Below are 15,660 nucleotides of genomic sequence, written 5' to 3'. Positions count from 1 at the left end.
TATCTCAAAACCTGGGCAAACAAATCGAAGACTATCTATATGCTACTAGAGATTTGTGAGATTCATTTTGGCGAGCGAGCTATTTGATTGTATGCTATAGCCGCATATAATACACAGAGCAGTAAAAAATTAAATTAACTCAAGATTAACTGACCTGCAGATTTGTTCAGCGGCAGCAGCATTGCAGCAGGGCCTCTGGGGGAAGTGAGTTCTGGCCCCAGCAAGTCTGAGATCTCCTGACCTCCATTGTAAACTTGTTCAGCCTCACACACCTGCTCAAGCAGGGGCAGCAAAACCCCCATACCACCGACCACGTTTATAACATCCTGCAGGGACAAAACAAAATAAATCACAATCATAAAAAAAGAAAAAGAAAAAGAAAATTAAACCATGACAAAAATAGCACTGTGCAGTGCTCAGTGCATTATTAGTACAGTATAGGTAAGAGTTCGCAGGCATATAACATGGGTAGTTATAGCACTTCTTACTTGCCATAAATGTGAGATACAGTTTCAAAATGAATACAATACATTTGAAAATGCTTCATATCTAACCTTGATGTCCCAGTTCACCACCCTGTGTCCTGTAAGCCTGCCATCATAATGGTGACTGGGTGCCAGGTCCAGACATATCTGATTTTTAAAGGCCTGAAGAAAACATACACACACACATGCATAAACAGGAATAATCTGTACTGTTTATAATTCGCCCAATGACAGCACTGTAGTGCAATATGAAAGTTTCAGTGAGCTACCTGTGGAGTGTAGTACAGCAGCAGTTTGCTATTGAGTTCAGACAGCTCTCCTTCCACTTTGAATAAGGACACGTGATTGGGGCCTGTGATGAAGTGTAGAAAGCAATGTAGGTCATGAAATATGCAAACATCGCTCGGTGCACATGTAAAAAAGCTACTCTTGTTTTCAGTGTGCGCAGGACTAATCTTTCAGCAACACGTCTGAAAGACTGTGATTTTTCTTTACTGCTGGTTTCCTGAATATTTGATTGTATGCTGAATTCTGGCAGAGGTGAATCCTAACATACACTAATGCTCAAAGTGATTAAGAACATTTTGCACCTGCAGCATGTAGAGCTCTTGTTTGGGTTTGCTGCAGAGCTTCGTGGCAGATGAAGGCAGTGCCTAGGAGCCCATCCAGGGATGTGGGTGTCCCCCACTCCGTGTCCTGCAGTCCTGCTGGGATTGTGTGCACTGGAGAGTCTCCTATGGACCCCCAGCGGCCACCCGCAAAGGAAGCTGGGAAGGATTGGGAACGAATGAGGGAGGGGGCATGGGAGGGGAAGGCAAACTCAGGTGATGGAGTGGAGGAAAATGATGTGGGCAGGTTAGGAGAGGTGGTGGTGGTAGTGGTCCGATGGCCTGCAGAGCCGATGCAGCAGGATGTAAAAGGCTTCAGGATCAGGTTTGGGTGGGGTACAAAGAGAAGGAATTAGAATGATAAGGAGGAACTCCTCTCTAATAATAGAATACATGCTATGCTAGTTTCAGTTACCTCACTGAAAGATGGAAAGCGAAGCTGTGCGGTTTTGCGCAGCTCCCCGTCGATGTAGATAGTGACCAAATTCTGACCAAAAGGACGGCGGCCTGGGATGTGAACTATAGCCACTGAATGCTGTGAATATAGCACAGCAAACACACGTGTTGATGGAAAAAAAATGCCATGCTAAAAGTTTGAATACTACAAAGGTGAACATTAGTTCAAAATTCACAGCAACTTTATTCTCAAGAGAAAAACTCAATTTATTACATCAGATATACTCCAAGGTGTCCACACTCACCCAGCACGAGTCAGCTAGTGGATAGTCTTGCAGAGCAACAGCCATGTAATCTTTCTTAGTGCAAACAGCCACCACCAGCACGCCCTCCATGGTGAAGAAGGCCTCCAGTCCAGTTCCACTCGCTGTGAAGAAACTTTACAGAAAAAAAGCATCTCAGTCAAGCACTTTAGTCCACAGCAATAAATGTAATTATATCGTGTTGTTACTTTATTGCTCACAAATGTGTCCTTTTACCTGTAGAGCTGTTTCCTGCGTGGTCCCTTTCCCATGTCATGCTGAGTACCCATGCCAGAGCTGGCAGCAGGTTTACGGTTGTTGGAGAAGTCTGAGTGAGAAGAGGGGAACTCCATGTTAAGGCAGAGCCAAGCGTGAAAAGCAAACCCACTGCCTGGCCATCGCTGGATTGAGGGCACCATGATCCCTGCCATCGGGGGTGTAAGATCAAAATATTGCAAGGCACTGTCCTTTCCTTCTCTGGCTGCCATGGCTGAAAGCACACGTATAACGCGAGTGCAGTAGGGGTGGACCCTCCCTGCCAGTGCGCCGTTGTCCTGGCCAACCCTGAGGAGTCTCAAGAGACTCTTCAGCTCCTCTGGTTTGAAACATAGAGAGCCCAAGTCCTGCAAGAGGCCCAGCAGGGAGTCTGCACACTGCCTGTCCAGACACTGGGGATGGGAGAGCACCTGCAGCAGAGCCCCCACCATGCCTGCTTCCACAGCCACCGTGCGACAAGACAAGGAGCCACCGCAAACGGTAGCCAGCCACTGAGCAACCAACAGCTGCAGGTCCCTCTGACCTGAAAGGTCAGGCAGCCACTGCAGGAGCAGGAGCAGGGGCTGGTCGTTACTAATGCCAAGGTGATGAGCATGGGCGTGCGCGCCCTCCACCGCCTGGATAGAAGACAGAGAATAAGAAATAAAGGATAAGATATAGACAGGTTAGGCTAATGACTATAACACCATTTAAACTGGGGCAGTTTGACTTCTACTGTCTCTGTACTCATTAAGGAAAATGAGAAAATTCATATTTCACCATGTTCATCAGCTCTTGCAGAAGCCTTTTAGTGGGTTGACCTTGACTCTTCAGCACGTCAAATAGCTGGGAGTAGCCAATCCTCTCCTTGAAAACCTCCTGAGGGGAAGTGAGACAGAAATAGGCTGGAGAACGCTGTTCTGCAGGGGATAGCTAGCTGGCACACTTCCATATATTGGAAGGAAATACAATGAGCTTTCCCCACATTAATGGAAGGAACTTTCCTGGTCAGCAACCAGGAATTGTAACATTTGTAGCGTTGAGGAGAACATGCAGGTTTTTGTCTAGAGAACATCAAGGAGGGCTTTACCTTAGCATTGGGTGAGTTACTCATTATAGCTGTGAGGACTCCCAAAGCATGAACTGTAATACTGTCTGACCCTTTCTCCCAGACCTGTATGGAAAAAAGGAGGCACAGTTGATTAGAAATGTGCATCATCATGAGCTGGCGCCAAAATTTCCCAAAACAAACTAAAAGTAAACCCTACACAAAAGCTTCAACACATGAATTTTGCACCGAATATCTACAAATTGTAAGAGGAATTTTATTAAACAGCCCTCTTTAAAAAAGTTTTTACACCGTAAGTACTAAAAGTAAGCACACAGTTGAACAAGTCACCAAACAATCGCCCCGTTGTTAATTACTGATAGGTCTCAGCATGCAAAACCCAAAGCCAACCAAAAAAACCCGAAAAAAAAGAAAGAGCTGAGGCAATCCTCAACTACTGCGAGAAATTAAGCAACATCAAACTCCAGGATAGGAGCCAGATCTTTTATACAAGCACCACCAGTCACACGTCAGAGCCGTTAACGCATGAGGAAAAGAAGGAAAGACGTGCACCCAAAAGCAACCATTTCATGCACTATGAAAAACACAGCATGCTCTTATTGCTCAGTGCTGTCAACAGGGAATTCAGCCTATTTACATCTGTGGTAGAAATCAACATAATGCCTGAAATAACTAAGATGAGCTGTGACAGGACACTTGTGTGATGGCAGATAAAAAGAAAACTCGAGACGACAACTATCATGTACAGCCAGTGCTACCTGCTGTATTTACAAATGAGTGTAAGCCAGACTTCCTGCCCTAAGCTTCCTGTTTAAATAGCTCAGAGCAGCTAACGAGTGGAGAGAGCACTGAGTTTCCTGCTGACAGTCCAATAGCAACACAGAGTGGGGGAAAGTACCTGGTCCACTTCGACCTCAGTGAGTAAACGCGTGGTGAGGTCACACACAACCTCACGCTCCGGCCTACGCCTGTTGCTCTGAAAGAGCTACAGGACATACAAACACACGCAGGCAGACACGCACACACAGAGAGCACAAAAAGACAGACAATTAGACCAAAAAAGAAAAAAAAAAACTCATCCGAGAGAGGCAGGAGAGACAGGTGTGATCCTGGTCTCTCTCAACAGATGCAGGGGTACTTCTTTATCAAAGCCAAGTGACGGACAAGTAACATGGAAGCATGAACATTTGTGATTTTTTTTTCAAGGTAACCAAAGAAGAAAGAGATTAGGCGGCAGATGTGACATTTATGAGAACAACAGAGGAAATAGACGTGAGACAAATAAAAAGGTGACAGACTGGTAGGGAGGCTGGTTCAGAAGAGCACAGAGATGAAAGAGCAGACACAAAATGTTTTTAAAGGACTTGCTCTGACCTTGCTGTTCTGAATGAGTCTGAGGATGTGTTCAAAGCAGTTGTTGTTCAGGAAGATAGCTTGAAGGACTGGTCTGTCAGAGCACTGCAGGATCTCAGGAATAGCAGCTAAAAGTGACAACAATAGGGTTGACTCATCTTATTTATCACACACTGGGACAATTGATTCTTGCCCTTCATACCGACTGAGAGAGATCAACAAAAAGGGAACAATCTGCACCCAGGCAGAGTTGAGACTTAGTGAATGTGCTCTTACTTAGCATTTGGCTCTGGAGCGAGATCAGGCTGTCTTCCCAGGACTGCTTGTCTTCCTGATCGCTGCTAAGTGGACGGTTCCAGTTGAGGAGCTGGAAGTAGTTCTCCAGGATGGTCCTGATCTCCACCTGCCGCTCCACAGGGCTGCTGGTGTGCAGGAGATGGATCATCGCTGTCAGGCACTGCAAGCTCAGCCGCGGGAGTCTGGTGTCCTTGGGTTCAGGGGAGGTCCGGCAGCACCATGCTCGCAGGACCGAGAAGAGGTCATCCACAGAGTAAGGAGTGATGGAAAGAAGACCATTCTTCTGCAAAAAACAAGGCGGAGCGTGACTCTGACTCACTTGTATTTTAGTTTGACTGTCTACTGTTTTTCCTCAGACTGCTGAGTGACTATTGATAGACAGGACAGAGTAGCAGACCTTTCCTCCACTGATGACAGCGCCTTGGAGATGAGCCAATCTGAGCGTGAGGAACTCTGGGATCTTCTCGCTCTCCTGCAGACTTTCTGTGTCAGGAAGCCAAAACAATATTACGTAAGACAAGCTAATACTGGAACCACAAGACAGAAAACAAACGCAGTGCTCTCAAAATATAATTAAATTAAAGCAAAAACATTTTCTTTTCAGCCTCTCTAGTTTGTTTCTTTCCCTAATGCATACTGGGACCGATTCCAGGCTCCAGTCACTATAAATAGCACACGGGGCTATAGTAAATGACCAACAGCAAAAAATAAATAAATGAAAGGGAAAACTTCATACCACAACGCCTCAGAAAACGTCCCTTGGAGTGCCTTCTTTGTTTTACAGTTATGCAAAAGAGAAAAGCCTAAGCCTTTCTTATAGGCTCGGTATTACACAAGTAGCCCCTTAACATTGCCAATTACAGCTTGGTATTATGATAATCCTCCTAAAATGTGGACATACTGAAACTTGTCCAGCCTGAGATTTCCCACATGGCTAGCAGATTAGAGCAAACGTGACTCTATAATTACTAACGCTTGGACAGCTGATTGAGACCTGATAATTAGACGCAGAATAATTGAGTTCTTTTTACCTGAAGTAAACATGCTGAGCAACTGAACCATTTCTACATACACATATATTTTTTCTTTTTTATTCCCAGACAGTGATTCACTTGGAACTGTTTGATTCTTGTGGTATGTGAAGCCTGACAAAGATCAGAGTTGCAGAACAGCTGAAAGGGAGTGTCTCACCATGGAAGAGGGCAGGCAGCTCTTCTGGCAAGGCCAGCGGGGAGAACTTATACTTGTTCCTCTCCAGCAAGCTCACCTCCTCCCTGTAACACACAAAGACTCGAGTCACCACGCTCCCATTCACATCACGCCTAGTTAGTGTGCGGCTGCCACTCAAACCGCTGGTACTAATGAGGTTTGTTTGACTTGAAGGCTTAGATGCAACAAGATGAGGTGTTACTGTGACAAAAGATTGTGCAAGACGTTGAATGCAAATAACAGTATTTTTCTAGTCTTTGTGTGCCCAAATTCCACCTCCCACACATTCACGCAGGCAATGTCCAGTGTTGAAGTAGCACACACTCACCCTGCTAGGCGTCTCCTCCACGTCTGATAAGGGTCAAACAGGCTCTCGCACAGCACAAGTCCGTACTGCACGACCGACTCCAGAGACGATTTCTCCCCTTGTCCCTTCTTTAACTGATCGAATGAAAGTTGGTACACATTTATTCACATTTGCATCATCTGTAGTTCATAATCAGAGTAGAAACCCCTGTTTGAACATCTTTTAAATTCCTTAACAATGAAAACAAGGTCAACTGCACACCCACCCACTTCTCTTTTAACCATAGCCTAGTTCTCTTTCCTTAGGGTAAGCATATATATTTTACTACCCAGTTCTGTGTAAGCCTACTGGATCTCTACTTCCATATCCTATTTCAGCAAATTTGTCCATGTATGGGGAGCCAAACTGTGTCACTGAAATCTTGCTTATGAGGGCCTTACCTGGTTTAAACAGAAATTCAAAAGTTTGATAGTCTCGAAAACAAAACTAGGGGTCTTCTCTGGATCAATGTTCTCCATATTCCTAGAAGTAAAGAGAAATCATAGAATTAGGTTAGGAAAGGTGCTAGGAAAGGTCTCACAGATTGAAAGGGGTGACGGCACTTTTTTCGGTTAGTCACTGTGGAGCATAATAAAAAAATCTACAGTAGAATCACCAGTCAAATCTGATTTAATTAAAAAAAAACACTCAAAAACGTTACTATATCTGTGAAAAATAGAAATTACCCAGTTCCCCTCACACCCTGTTTTTTTTGGTACAGACTGTTGAATAAAGAGAACTGATAGTGGTTAAGATTTAACTCCACCCACTGCGTGAACTAAGGTGACATCATGAGACATGCGACGCAAATTCGGGCGTATGATTTGGAACCCGAGATGTAGCCTGTCCTAATTAGTCATCTCCTGCCTATCGTCGCGAGAACGTCTGCAAGTTGTTTTACAGAATGCTACGATTAGCACAACCTATTAACTGCGCAACATGTTTACAGTTCTCATTACAACACATTTGCACAGCAGGCTGTGCCCTCACCTGCAAACAATGATGAAGAACTTGATGAGGAGCAGTGGGTGTGGAGTGCTGCTGTTTTGCTCTACAGCGCCGGTGAGGTGTAGCGCACTGTGCCATAGCTGCGTGCTAAGGAACACCAGGACCTCCCGGGGGAGCAGGGGCACCTCTGAGCTGCACTCCTCCAGCCTGGGAGATGAGAGAGGAGGACATGAGAGAAGAGAAGGGAAGTAAGAGCAAAGAGGGATTGCAGCAGAGGCCGTGAAGCATAAACATGTCACATCCAATGTCCACAGTGTGGAATATAAACCGGTGGAAATTTGTGGCTTTGTAGTTTGTGTAAAATAAATAGCCGCTCACCTCCGAGGCTCCAGCGACTGCACATCAATGAGCCTCTCAAAGGATGCCACAAATGCCTCCAGCCACTGCTGCAGATAGCCCACATCCTTCTGTGGAAGGGAAGAAGAAACAGGTGAGGCTATAACAAATCGGTCTTCACGCCTCTAGGCGTACAGTGTTAGTAAACAATGAAGGGCATGAAAAATGCCCACCTATAAAAGCAAGCTCTTTGTGGTCAGTTGGACCAAGTAGTATCAAACAGAAAGGTTTAGCGCTAAACTCTGACACACGGTGGCTACAGAAAATGCTATGACCTGTTTTTGTAACAGGATGTTGCAAAGAGATGCAATTCTCACAGAGAGGAACACATGAGCTATTTCTTTCCTTTTTCATCACGGGGGAGGTTGAAAGAAACAAAAACAACATGTTCCTTTCATTCAAATCATAATTCCACCCATAACGTCAACAGTGGCCCTGTGTTCACCGTGAGCACATCCTCGTCTCGGACAAGATGTTCTTATTACTGCCCCTCTATAATGTCATGTAAGACAATTTCATTTGTACAAGGATGTTTATATACAACAGTTGCTATCACAGCTACCATCAGTCTCTGCACTGCAACATATCCTGTCAGTCTTCCCTCCACACAACAGTCTCTTGATCTCGTTACAAACAAATGACACAGGTCACAGGCGAAACAGGTCAACTTTAAACTGTTTTTCTTTTATGAGCAATGCTTTGATTTCGATATAAAGCTGGCTCATTATTAATGAGCATCGATAGTTCAGACAAGTAGCCCTACTTTTGAGAATGTAAAGTTTCAAAACTCAATCTGAAAAAACTCAAAAAACTGAGAAATGTGCAGAAATGTTCTCTGATGTTCATGTGGCAAAACAACCTGTGCGTTCTGATAACTGAGCAAGCAAGTAAGCGTAGCGTGAATCTTCTCCGATTTAGAAGGAAGACATGAGCTGTCTCAGACCGCCTGACTCACTGTACACAAATAACATAAAAAACAGCACATGGTATAACAATTCATCAGGTACTTCCCCCTGAACCAGCAGGGAAATGGCTCGAGTGAGCAGCGTTTGCTGCAGCTCGTGTGGGAAAGCAGCACGGCGATTAAAATCTTACAGTTCAGCACAGTTCTCCAACATGTATGCTTTCATGTTCTGTTAGATCTGCATTTTTAAGTTGCCTGAGTAAGAGTAGCAGCAATCTAATAACCTGAACCCTTTGTGCAACTATGCCTTTCCTAATGCTGCATTAATGTGAAATGTACATTACCAACTGGCATTGACTTATGTGCCTGTCCATCTCTCATTGTATGCGGCTGAGCAGGGTGCCGGGTTCTTGCGAACCCAGTCTCAGATGAACCGTCGGCGTAGACAAAAGTCAGCGGCTCAGCTGCACATCACTCCTGACCACCAGCAGCGTCTGACTCGCTCGTTTTTTGTCTTCAAGCGTAAAGCGAGCAACCAGGAAATTACTTGTCACTTTAACTGAAGCTTATTTCCTTCATCCTCGCCTCCTCGTCAAACCCCTTCCTCTTTTGGTTGTAGTGCAACTTGTGTGTAGATTGATGAGAGGCCTCTATAAAAACATCCCACAGTAACAATAAAGCACCGGGACTACATTTATGATTCCTATATTTAGCCAAAAAAAAAAAAAAAAGATGTTGCAGGAGAAACTTTGAAATTTAGCGTTTGTTTTTGTAAAGTGTGTCTGGCTGTGCTTATGCACAGGGACCAGAAAACTGTGAGCAGATTCAGCTGAAACAGTAGGTGGATGCTATAAAATCACAAAAACTGCATTTGAAATTGGAGAAATTGACTTTAGATGCCTTCAAACGGTTAAACTTTACATGCAGAAAAACCCCCATCTGATTTTAAAGTTGATACACAAACTGCATTTTAAAATCTCTGCGTGTGCTCAACGAAAACAGGAAATGACAAACAACCTATTGTTGTGTGGCTCTGTCATCTGAACAATTAGGTATTTTAAACTTGAGGGGCGAAGATAAGAATCTTAAAGCTGGTTTTTATTTTTCATTATTGAATAGAATCCACAAGTATGCACACTAATATGCTTCATAAAGTGTAGGTTGACTAAAGAGGCTGTGGCATTCAGTTCAGGTACATTGGTTGGCTGTGCAACAGGTAGATTTTAGTGTATGATTAAAAAACGGAGAGACAGAGATCACAGATACACCAGGTGTTTGAATCAGTTCTTGTTTATAAAAACTCGCCAAAAAACGTGTTTTTTTTAATAAAACAGAACTGGCTTAGACTTCTGGTACAGCGCTGCTTTATGTCTCCACCTTTAACGACTCCTAAAATCTTCCCATATCGACTTACTATTGATCAGCCCCTCTAAACAAATCCCAATCATTTGCTCGCAGCTAATTCAACAAGCTAGTTCAAAGACACATTTACAATTAGAAAAGCTAATTAAAACCACAATTAGAACAAATGTCACAAACCAACCATGAGCTATCGGCCTCTATAAAGCATGTCATTTATCTCTGTTTTCTCTGCACATGGCCAAGCAGCTGTGCCGCTCAGTGCTGCTTGGCATTCAGCTTCGCTCCAGCTTCCTGCACAAGGGAAAGCAAAGAGAACTTTGATTTTCCTGGTTAGCCGTTCGGTCGGTAAACAGGGGAGCCCAGGCACACAAGGGGATTCAATCACAGGGCTAATAGGGCTATATATCGTCAGCTGCAGGGATGGATGTATCTCTGAGAACAGTTTGCTGACATGCATCAAAGCACTAGTAACTGGGACAAACACACAGTAGCACGACTGACTGTGTAGGGACAAAAGCAAGGATGTGTGATTTGTTCTTTTCATAGAAATCTGAGGAGGTGGTTTCACAGCTGTTGATGGGTGGCAGCTGGGTTAACGCTGTGGCCCAGCGCTGCGTCTCAAGGCTTTAATTAGGTCCTCAAGCTATGGACCACAGAATAATAACACACCATTTCTCTTCCAGACTAATATCTTACTCTTACATCTTTACTGGCTGAAAATGATGCTTCTCTTTTTTGGCAGAAAAATGGCATCTGTGATTGGAGGCTTACTCCTGACTTAGAGCAGCCTGAAAGGTTGGAACTATCAGTCTTTTTTATTTCTTTATTTTTGAAGATTTATTGATCATCTTATCTAAACAGACTGAAAATCCACCTTTTTATGGTTTACTATCCTCAGATTTGTTTTATGTAGTACTTTCAAATATGACGGGGAAACAAAGAATTCTCACACGTGAAAGCTGGATTTTTTTTTTACCAGTATATTAATTTGAACACTTATTAAAGCAGTTGTTGATTAATTTTTTTTTATGTCAGCCATCTCATCAACTGATCACTTCATTTGTACCTAGTGGTGCGTGTTGATGCATTTGTAACAACATGAAAGCATATTTACCAGATATTTAAGACAATATGACTCATTGAGCTATCCTGACTTTTACCAGGTCAACAGGTCAATTAAAGATTCAATATTTAAGAAGAACTCAAACAATAAGAGTAAGTACAACAATGTTATTAACTCTAGTAAAACTACTCGCTGCCTATTTATTCTTATGTAATAGTCCTTGGTTTTAATTGGACAAAATAGAAAACAAGAAGATACAAATGTAACTTTTTACTATAATCACCAGTTGATTGATCAATCAATCAATTACATTGATACAGATATAAAATATCAAACCAACAAAACTGATCAAGTACTGGTTATTACTACATCCTGACTTGGTGAAAAGCTCAAACATGCCCAAGAACAATACCTTTTTGCATTTTTTCCAGACAAGATCTAACAAGTTATGCACCAGAGCGATTAGATCAGACTCTTCTGCGTACCTCCATACCCGCAAGTCATGAGGATTTTATAATGGCCTTCAAATATTCTTAGATGTGAGATATGAAGCAATGAAATAGTGCTGGAAAGGCTGGCTTTACAAAACTGGAGACACAAACACGTCCTGTCTCTTGCACAAAATCTTAAAGTGCCCTAACTACAACTTTGTTTAGCACATTTCCTGACAAAATTACATCAGCAAGCCCTGAAAACCAAGAACTTGTCTGTGAGTAAATAGTCTAGATGTAAATTGCCTGTGCTCAGGTATTTACTGAGCTACAGTATGTGGCAAAATAATAGGAAGCTGGCATCGAGAAAATAATCAGCCTATAAATCATTGTCTGCCTGTGATTTTTGGAGTCACTTGCACAGAACTTTTACCATTTTTCACCGGCTTTAGCGCAATACGCTACTCAATCACAATGTCTATTAAACATTTACATTAGCTCCTGATCTAAAGGTCTGGCAAGAAATGTGATTTTTTTGCACAGTCAAAGGAGGCGGACCTCCTTTATCAATGACAAGCTGTGCTTTCTAAAACAGATTAAAGGCTGGAGATACCACATTTACTCAAACATGCTGAAATCGATTGTTATGATGTATGAAGTTGTTGTGACATACTTAACAACTTCCACGGGACAATATAAGGTCACTGAAAATTTGAGTACACCGGTTTTGGTTTTGTCAGAGTGCATAAAGGAGGTGATAAATGCACAACATTTCTAAACCAATATAACAAATCTGTCAGTGTCACAAACAGGGACACGTAAGGCGCTTTCGGACTTAAAATGAGACGTGTTACAGGGCGTAAAGCAGCCGAGGGCTTATTTACAGCTTTGACAAAACCCCTTGTTGAATAAAGCTCAGGTTTCTTGTCCATCTGACTGATTTACAGCAGTCAATACGTTCTTTAGTGTGACAAATTACAAACAAGGTCTGTGAGTCAGAGATGGGCTGTGTACTAAAAGATGATATTGTCTGTGTCTACCTGACTAACAGGCGGGTAACAAAAACACTGAATACAATTACATGGTGGTGTTTGTAGGAGAGGCCAGTGATTGTTCTCTGTAGTGGTTCTCCTGCCTTTCCACGGCCTGCTGTGCTCCTCTGAGTCACATAAGGCGGTGACATTTAAGCTCAAATCAAATCCCGCTCGAGCAACGGGGTATGTCGTTTACACACGTGAAAAATACACTTTCAAGAATGCTGTGAAAACATGTGCCACTCTTAAAGTCAAAGGAGGAAACTTCTGGTCCTTTTAGGCTTCAGGGCAACTGAAGGAAAGTGACACGGAGCCAAGAGGCAGCTTAATAAGGAAGTGATCTTGCACATAGAGATGTGAGACAGCTGACGGAGCCAGATTCAGGGCAACCCCTCCCTACCTCACAGACACACCCCCCCCAATGATTTGTTCTAGCAATGGATTGTGACAGCACCTACTACTTGTTTTATTTGTTGCATAACCAGAAAAGTTCAGTAACTTTGCAGTTACATGCAGCAGCAGGAGGAGCACAGAGGAGTGGATTAAACACACTTCCTCTGGGATCTGCCCAGAGCGACCACAATCACCACTTTGACAGTAAATGCTGCAAAAGGTGATACACTGTTGACCTTCATCGGTGATGCATTTATTAGGGTTTGTTTGCAGTTTGTCCACCTTTGACTTCACTCTTCTAGAAAGTCGTTGGCTGCTTTCCAAGATTGGGATTAAGCCCTTCATTAAAACAACATTCAGTGAGATACATAATGAAACATGAGCCACTCTTTGAGAAGGTTTTATCACTGTCAAGAGACTAGCCCTTTAGATCTGCTGTGATGATGAGATACAGCGCGTACAAACTTGAAAAAAAAAACGCTCCTCTTCTTCTTTTTTCTTTTTCTTTTTTGTGTCCTCGGGCATGGAAGCAGATTGCAAACTCATTAAATAATAATAATACCCAACCAAACTGTCTTCCTTCTTCAAGTAGGAACATGATATGAAAGCATTTGCAATATTTTACTCCAGTTAATTTGTTTTCACCCATATTAGCAATATATTACACCTTAATAAACATCCAGAAACCTGAGCTGCACTCACGCCCACAGGGGACAACATCTGAGACCAAACTCCCACACAAACAAATTTGACAGTCAATTCAACATCGGAGAGAGGAAAGCAATTGGCTACTGCGTAACAGTGCTGCTGCGTGCAAAGCCTAAGCATATGCTTCAAGTAATATATGACAGTAGGATCTTCCAACAGTTTAAAAGGCGCATGCTTTCAGTAGGGGAGACAGGCAAGCAGCAGAAACAGGAAGTAGTCTGAGTAACACCTGCATCGCAGGTATAACAACGGATACTCGAACAAGTGGTTAATCAGCTTCAAATGCCATTTTTTACGCGTTGCTTTCGAATTGGGGACAGCTTAGAGGCGCATCAATGTGACATGATATTATTTTATAGTGTGCACAAGGCAGCTTCGGCTATTAACAGAGCGTCACTGTAAATGCAGGAGAAAAAAAATACGCGAGTTCCTCAATAAAACCTCGATTTTTTTCAAAGAGCGACCCTGTACACACACCGTGAATCACGCAGAGTATTTAGGGGTCACAATAAAGTTCAGGCAAGGGACCTGTGGCAACAACAGGTGTCACCGTCAGCTCTTCCGCACTTGCACTCACCTTAGTGTAATATAACATCCACAGCTCATACAGCTTTTCTTTCGATGCCATTCCGCCGCCCTTGTGGTTGCTCATGATTTCCTTTATTTTCTTTTAAAAGATCATGAAACTGGCAAAGATGGTCAAAGCCACGGCTGTCTGAAGTTGCTTCCTACAGGCAGGAGGACGCAGCACGCTCCTGGGTGAACCATTCCTGCAAATTCGGGCACAGTAATCCCAAATAAAAAAAAAAGTGCTCTTCAGTCTCGACACACAAAGTTGTCAGAGTGACGTGAAAAAGCAAAACATGACGGTGTGGATGTGGCCGCGGTGCGGTCACTGCCCAAACTGTGCAACCAGGAACACAAATGCGTGGAAATGCATGTCTGGAGAAACACCCATGTCCGCATTTAGATCGAGCTCGCTGCCGTATGATTCCTGTTGGAGAGAGTTCCCACGGAAGCGACAGATGCCATCCGCTCAAGACCAACAAATTAATGCGCTGCCCCTGCGGACTCGGTCTGGAGCTGTGCGCGATCCTAAACGCTGTGTGACAATCAGAAGAAAATTATCACCAACTAGTGTGTAACCCTGTAAAAAAAAAAAAGACAAGAAATGTGGTGAAGAGTTCTCTAGATCATGCTCACAGGTAGGCTGATATTCTTAAAGGCACACACACATATAAACACTGCCTGCTCGAGGGCTGATCTCACTAACTGACTGCCACCCGGGAGCAATGAATGCAGCTGCCCCCAAAGTTTTTATCATATAAACGTTTCCGTACAAATAAAACAAATAACCATTAAAAAATTGTGCAAAGAACACTGAGTGCTCAAACTCTCACGCGATTATTGAATAAAAGCCTGCGTTGTGTAGTTACGGGTGTAGGGGTGTAACTGTCAGCTTTTAAAGCGAGCAACTTTCAGTTCTGATGACAGCTGCTCACAGTGGGTCCTTACTATATTCCTTATTGTGATCAGATAAAGCGACACTGTGGCTGCGTTAGTCCTTAAAAACTGAAATAATACGTAGGTGAAAGATTCAAAACATTTACTCCTGCAAGTATGAGGGGTATACTGAAAAAAACACGGCTTTATCTTGAACAAAAAATAAATACACACTGGAATGTTTTATTTTGTAAAATATTACCTTACGGAATTACTGTAAATGACAATGTTTCCTCTCCGCTCTGTGCTGAATGCATGTCAGAAGTATGTTTGTCCCCTGACTGAGCAATAACATGGTTTATTGCACATGGTCATTTTATTGATATATAAATCGTATCCCTCCTAGTTTTATGATCACCACCTTAGTAATATCATTAACAGCAGCAGGTTTGTATTGTCATACACACTCTCGATTAGGAGGATAGACAGGGTGAAGCTCGAGGCAGCTGTATTACCATGGCAATGGCCTACATTCCTAACCAGGACCTGTCACTGGGACCATCAGCAGGCAGGTCTGTGTACAAGTCCGTGTTTTACGTTTAGTATATAAATATAGGTTTGTCAATATCGTTAAAATAGACTGAAATAAGCCATTCAA

At 43.1% G+C, this 15,660-nt stretch overlaps 1 protein-coding gene across 4 annotated transcripts in view; it reads right to left on the bottom strand.

Moving 5' to 3' along the window:
• The window catches only part of nbeal2 (neurobeachin-like 2), a 32,389-nt gene extending 17,631 nt beyond the window's left edge, over positions 1 to 14,758 (bottom strand). For 2 of the 4 annotated variants that reach the window (XM_005934820.2, XM_014337628.2), the window contains exons 1-19: positions 14,137 to 14,758; positions 7,647 to 7,735; positions 7,311 to 7,475; positions 6,722 to 6,803; positions 6,303 to 6,415; positions 5,957 to 6,039; positions 5,163 to 5,248; positions 4,745 to 5,048; positions 4,490 to 4,596; positions 4,014 to 4,100; positions 3,137 to 3,220; positions 2,827 to 2,925; positions 2,029 to 2,684; positions 1,795 to 1,927; positions 1,509 to 1,628; positions 1,076 to 1,406; positions 755 to 837; positions 555 to 647; positions 155 to 326 (exon numbers count right to left, since the gene is read on the bottom strand). In XM_005934820.2, coding sequence (XP_005934882.1) covers positions 155 to 326; positions 555 to 647; positions 755 to 837; positions 1,076 to 1,406; positions 1,509 to 1,628; positions 1,795 to 1,927; positions 2,029 to 2,684; positions 2,827 to 2,925; positions 3,137 to 3,220; positions 4,014 to 4,100; positions 4,490 to 4,596; positions 4,745 to 5,048; positions 5,163 to 5,248; positions 5,957 to 6,039; positions 6,303 to 6,415; positions 6,722 to 6,803; positions 7,311 to 7,475; positions 7,647 to 7,735; positions 14,137 to 14,211 — 2,962 coding nt within the window. In that variant the 5' untranslated portion in view covers positions 14,212 to 14,758. Of the gene's footprint in view, positions 1 to 154; positions 327 to 554; positions 648 to 754; positions 838 to 1,075; positions 1,407 to 1,508; positions 1,629 to 1,794; positions 1,928 to 2,028; positions 2,685 to 2,826; positions 2,926 to 3,136; positions 3,221 to 4,013; positions 4,101 to 4,489; positions 4,597 to 4,744; positions 5,049 to 5,162; positions 5,249 to 5,956; positions 6,040 to 6,302; positions 6,416 to 6,721; positions 6,804 to 7,310; positions 7,476 to 7,646; positions 7,736 to 8,912; positions 11,721 to 14,136 lie in introns of those variants that run through there. The other 2 variants (XM_014337629.2, XM_014337630.2) reach the window with 2 other exon arrangements.
• Between the last annotated feature and the right edge of the window lie 902 nt (positions 14,759 to 15,660).

The sequence above is a fragment of the Haplochromis burtoni genome, unplaced genomic scaffold (genome assembly GCF_018398535.1).
Source record: "Haplochromis burtoni strain Fernald_Lab_line unplaced genomic scaffold, NCSU_Asbu1 Contig_120, whole genome shotgun sequence".
NCBI classification, from domain to species: domain Eukaryota; kingdom Metazoa; phylum Chordata; class Actinopteri; order Cichliformes; family Cichlidae; genus Haplochromis; species Haplochromis burtoni.
Note: the sequence above shows the minus strand (reverse complement) of the source record. Positions and strands in the feature narration are given on the sequence as shown.